Source organism: Centruroides sculpturatus, unplaced genomic scaffold (genome assembly GCF_000671375.1).
Source record: "Centruroides sculpturatus isolate CEXI.00-Female unplaced genomic scaffold, Cexi_2.0 scaffold3087, whole genome shotgun sequence".
In the NCBI taxonomy this organism is placed as follows: domain Eukaryota; kingdom Metazoa; phylum Arthropoda; class Arachnida; order Scorpiones; family Buthidae; genus Centruroides; species Centruroides sculpturatus.
In genome coordinates, this window is record NW_019387383.1 from 7707 (window position 1) to 13707 (window position 6001).

Below are 6001 nucleotides of genomic sequence, written 5' to 3' on the forward strand. Positions count from 1 at the left end.
ATACAGTAGAGCCTCGATTATCCGACCCCCGATTAACCGACACCTCGGTTAACCGACCGTCCTAGTCGGCAAATTTCAAATGTCCGCTAGTGATGTGGCGCTACAATATTTGGCTATGTCTTGGCTACTTTAATATTATTTTTACGTGTTTTAGCTGGCAACACTCATTCGACCATGAAAGGGAGCCAGTATTTAAATGAGGCTTAATTTTCTAATTTTTAACGATACAATAGCGACGATTATTATTTTTAAAAAAATTTTGTTAGGCTTAACATCGATGAAAATTCAACGCGAAGTAGGTTAATATCGATATACTAAAATACTAATATACTAATTACATGGGATATAATGATATACTACACTAATAATGGATTTTTTCATACTTTTCGGTTATCCGCCCTTTCAATTATCCGACCAACCCCAGTCCCCAATTGAGTCGGATAATCGAGGCTCTACTGTAATCCGTTCCCATCCTGAAAAATAGGTACAAGAATAAAAATTATGTTGTTTGTAAAACTTTATCTTTATTGTACTAAATAAATACAGTATAGTGATAGAAGGGAAAGAACAGTATTATTAATATAGTATTATTGTTTAGAAGACATATCAATTAAAACATTAGGTAATTCCAGTTATGATCATGGGGTCTGTTTTGCCAATGATTCAGTAGCACTTGATTTAATAAAAAACTTGTCCAGTGTTGTGTTTTTTTTCTGCTTTTTAAAACTTTTCTGAAGTAGGCAATTACATTATTATTGAATGTATTTGTATTTTGGTTGACTATAGCAACATTTGGGGGTCATTTTGGAGTGATTGGAACTTGCTTTCTCACATTGATGATTTTTCAATAACTCAACAATACACACGGGATGACCACACAAAGCAGACTGATTAACTACAGCTAGCTGATTGGCGTGGATGTGCGATTGTAGTGCCACTTCCAGTGTTGGAATGACGATGAATACAGAAAATACTGATGAATATAGAAAAATAAAAAAGTCATCAAAATGTGACGAATATCAAATATTACAAATATAGAGTTCCACTGTATTTAGCAGCATATTATTCTAATATGTTACATCCATTACAAGAACATATTGTTTAAAGCTTGCATTTACAAAATGTCGAAATTTTAGAAAACCAAAAATTTTTGCTTTGATTGGATTTGAAATTAAATGACCTAAAAATACAGTTTATTTATTTATTATTTTAAAGTTTTCAGTATTTCCTTAATATTTATTAGATATTCTTATGGATATTATGGAAAAAGTGGCAGACGGTATAATTGTGTAAGTTTATTAAAGCTCTACTTAAATATAACTTTTAATATTAATTATTTGTAAATTTAAAGCTGTAGAAAAAGCTTAGGAGTTTTATTTATTTATTATATAAATAATAAATAACTGGCTAACTATGAATTTTAATGTAGCAATTATGTTATAAACATTTGCTAATGTAGAAATTAACATTTTATAACATCTAGTTTAAATTTATGTCAAATATTAATATTAACCCCAGTAACTTTAGCTTTATAGATTTTGTTTACATCATAAGACCCATCTGAAGAAACAAAAATCTAAACAAAGTGTTTTGTTTTGAATGGAAGCTAATCAACAACTTCAGCAATTTCATTGTTGTTAATCACATGATACCAGAACACTTAATTTCTTTGCTAGTGAGACTGTCTTCCCATAGAAAGTTTAAAATTTAGAAAAATTTATAAATAGTATATTGTCATTTATAAATTGAACAGTGATTGTTTTGTTAATAACTAGTGATTGCTCATGGCATCTAATGTGGGGGTGCTGTCACAATAGGGCATGCAGCACTCAACACTAATAGAATCATTTTTTTTTTTTTCCTTATAATTTTATATCATGACTTGGTGCATTTATCGACACTTGGCAAATAATTTCATCATCCACTTTTAATTCATACAGATACGTGTTTTGGGCTTTCACCCCTCTTCAGTCTGTTACATCGATAGGTTGTGACTTGTGTATACAGTATCAGTCAGGCACTTTCTGTACTTCCCACTCCCCTCCCCTCCCCTCTTCTCCTGACTTGACGGTCTCTCCCGCATGCCTCGTAACCTGTAACGTGTTATTTCCCCGAGTGCTGCACACAGCCTCGCCTGCAACTGTATAAACATTCTATTTTAATAATTATAGCCAGTTTTTATGAATGACAGGGAAAATATAAAAATGAGCAAGAATTACAGACTTGCAAGCCTAGATATAATAAACATGTACCCTTCGATAACCTGGAATCTAACAGAAAGTAAACTAAAAAAGAAGTAATTGATCTAATAGAATTTGCATACAGGAGCAATTATTTCGAAGTCAACAATAAGTTCTACACGCAACAGACAGGCATAAGCATGGGATTAGTTATAGGCCTGAAGCTAGCAGAACTTGTTATGGTAGATATAGATCAAGCAATCAAAAAGTTTACAGGCATAACGTTCTATAAACAATATGTGGATGACATAATTATACTATATGACCAAGAAATAACAAAATTAGAAGAAATAGAAGAAAAAATAAACAAATTAAACGATAACATCAAATTCAAGGTAGAAAATGAGGCAAACACGGAAATAAATTACCTCGACATTAAAATAATCAGGAAAGCAAACAAGATTGAATTCGAGCCATACAAAAAATCATGCGAGATCAGGAATGTGTTAAACTACAATTCAAACATTCCGCAATACATAAAAGAAAACATATTCATCACGGAGTATAAAAAGATCGAGAACAGAACAAGCTCACTACAGAAGAAGAAAAAACACCTCAATGAACTGTGAACTAAATTCCTATTAAACGGCTACCCAAAATGAATACTAAATAACTGGGAAAGAAAAATGAACAAAAGGCTGGAAAATAAACAAAACAGAGATAAAAACATAGTAAGATACATAATCTTCCCCTACATTCGTGGCTTCTTTGAACAGGTAAACAAAAGTTTTGATAAAATAAATATAAAGCTAGCCCCAACCTATAACAACTTGCAAAAAAGAATCCGGAAGGCTGAACCTGACATAAATAAACAACCAGACAAATACAACACTACCGAAGTCGTCTATAAAATACCTTGCACATGCAAACCGCCAAAAGTATACATTGGAGAAACAAAATGGAAATTAGAAACAAGATTAAAAGAACACATCGTATCAACTCTGAAGTATAATAGAATCAACTCTGTGTTTTATGAACATTGCATGACCCACAACTGCAAAATAGACAAGAATGATGCAATAATAGTACACAAAGAAAAAAATTGGTACAAAAGAAAATTCAAGGAAAGCTACGAAATTACTACAGACAAAAATAATATTAACAAGAACCTAAGCATTGACATTCATAAAAACTGGCTACAATTATTAAAATTGAATGTTTATACAAGTTGCAGGCGAGGCTGTGTGCAGCACTCGGGGAAGTGACACGTTACAGGTTACGAGGCATGCGGGGGAGGCTGTCAAGTCGGGAGAAGAGGGGAGGGGAGTGGGAAGTACGGAAGGTGCCTGACTGATACTGTATACACAAGTCACAACCTATCGATGTAACAGACTGAAGAGGGGCGAAAGCCCAAAATGCGTATCTGTATGAATTAAAAGTGAATGATGAAATTATTTGCATTAAAGTGTCGATAAATGCACCAAGTCGTGACATAGAATTAGAAGAAACAAGAAGAAGAAGACACAGTTTCAACAAATAAATAGAATCATTTTTATTTTTATATAAAGTTTTGATTGATGCTGGTTTTGATAAAATCATTAATTGTAAGTTAAAATTGATAAAAAGCAATGCTGACCAAAATGTCAAAATAAAAATGATTATGTTAGTGTTATGTGATATGCACGTTGCAACACCTCCCTATTAGATGCCACAAGCCACCAATGTTAATAGCATTCTAGTATATGAACCTTGATCTTAAATTGATCTAATACTAAATTTTCTTATAATTCAAGAGTTAATTTCGTAACTGCAGAATTCATTTGAAATTATTAAAAATAAACAAATTGCTTGTTAATTAAGGAAGCCAAAAATAAGAATTTATGAGTTGAATGTTGAAAGTAGACAAATTATAATTTGTCTACTTTCAACATTCAACTAATGATAAACCAAAGATTATATATACAGTATATATTTACTATTCTGTATAATATATATAGAATTAGAACTTCAATTTACATAATATATATTTGTATTTCATCAAACTTTCTTCCATTCCATTCAATAAGAAATGATTTATCCATGAACAGATGAAACAAAATATGTGTCGTCCTTAACCTATATCCGGTGTGAAAACTCCAAACAAAGATTGGCAAACGCTTTCGATGCCCCTCCTGGGCTCTTCTTCAGGCCAAATTTATTGCACTGGATTCTTAAATCGAATGTTTTTAAATAAGAACGTTCTCTGATTACCTTCCTTATTTGAACTTCTAGTAGCAAATTACCTTTAATTAATAAGGTAAGATGGATGTGCCTAACAAAAGCTATCAGAGATACTAGAAAGAAGGTATATTCGATGATAACCAGAATTATTGCAGTGGAGAACAACTTATTTCAACAGGATCCTAATATTTTACGTATTGAAAATGCGAAGCAGGTTAACTTTCATAACAGACTAAAATACAACCTAAAGGTTTGTTTTAATCTAAAAATGAAAGATATTGAAATTTCAAGTATCTAAAAGATCCACTAAGATGGAAGCTCCGTTTGTAGTGTGGGATAATATACAAATTCCGGACTTTGTTAGCCAGATACTAAAATTTGGTCTGGCTTATGTACCACCTCCATCCCAAAAAGAAACTATTAACTCTAGTATCCCAGATCTTGAAAACCTTATAAGAGGCCTTTCTCAAAAACAAAGAGTACTACAGATGGCTATCTTCTTTAAGAATAAGTAGAGCTAGAGAATCAAAAGACATTTCACAGCTCAAACATAAATTAAGTCAAGCTTCCAAATGGATAAAATCTAATGATATTGTGGTAACCAGAGCTGATAAAGCCAGAGTTATGGTGCTAATGAAGAGAGAAACATACGAGAAAGAATTAGAAAAATACTTATCAGAAACACAATGCACGCAAGTTGAAACGAACTGGGTGGAGAAAATGCAAGCAAGGGTTAAACGAATTGCCAACACCAANAATACACAGGATTATTATAAGATGCGCACAACCTATCTTCACGAATATAAATTATAAAGAAATTATAATTTGGAAAGGCTTGTGATTACCTTCCTTATTTGAACTTCTAGTAGCAGAGCACGTTCTTATTTAAAAACATTTGATTTAAGAATCCAGTACAATAAATTTGGCCTGAAGAAGAGCCCAGGAGGAGCATCGAAAGCATTTGCCAATCTTTGTTTGGAGTTTTCACGCCGGATATAGGTTAAGGACGACACATATTTTGTTTTATATGACCCGGTGTAGGAGAAATCCTTGGTTATTTATAGCTAGAACAGATGAAATTTTTTTTATATAGCTTGTATGTGAAAATACAGTCTAACATTTGTTTTTATGATATAAAATTTCAATTTTTTTTTATAAGAATAAATTTTATGAAGATATTATTATAAATTTTCTATTATTTCTAAAATCAATTTTATTTTGACAGCCCTAACATACACCATACCGTTCCTTTTGATTCAGTAACGGATGCCATGAAGTGTCTTTCTGAAATTCGAGTCGGAAAAGTTGTTATGAAAATGGAGTAATAACTCTGAAGTAAAAACTTCATTAATAGAAGTGAATAATCTGCAGTCGTACGCTTTCTGTGACGTTATTGTTAGATGTAATTATAGGCCTCAGTATATTACATCTGTGACAATATTTACTGGTCATTTATCTATTTAGTCAGACAAGACTACAGTATTTAACTAAAACTAGCCTTAATATTTATAGTAAAGTTTTGTGAAAGTTCATCAAAAGTATACAATATATACAGTATAAAACATGGAAGTTATATTGTAGTTATTCAAGAATTAGTTAAG

At 31.8% G+C, this 6001-nt stretch overlaps 1 protein-coding gene across 1 annotated transcript in view; it reads left to right on the top strand.

The window, feature by feature from the left end:
• LOC111616391 (quinone oxidoreductase-like protein 1) overlaps positions 1–5995 on the top strand; it is a gene marked incomplete at its 5' end in the record, with an annotated part of 12181 nt that extends 6186 nt beyond the window's left edge. The window contains 2 exons of the mRNA XM_023357810.1: positions 1244–1289; positions 5626–5995. Of these exons, the coding sequence (XP_023213578.1) occupies positions 1244–1289; positions 5626–5725 (146 nt within the window). The remainder of the gene's footprint in view (positions 1–1243; positions 1290–5625) is intronic.
• Between the last annotated feature and the right edge of the window lie 6 nt (positions 5996–6001).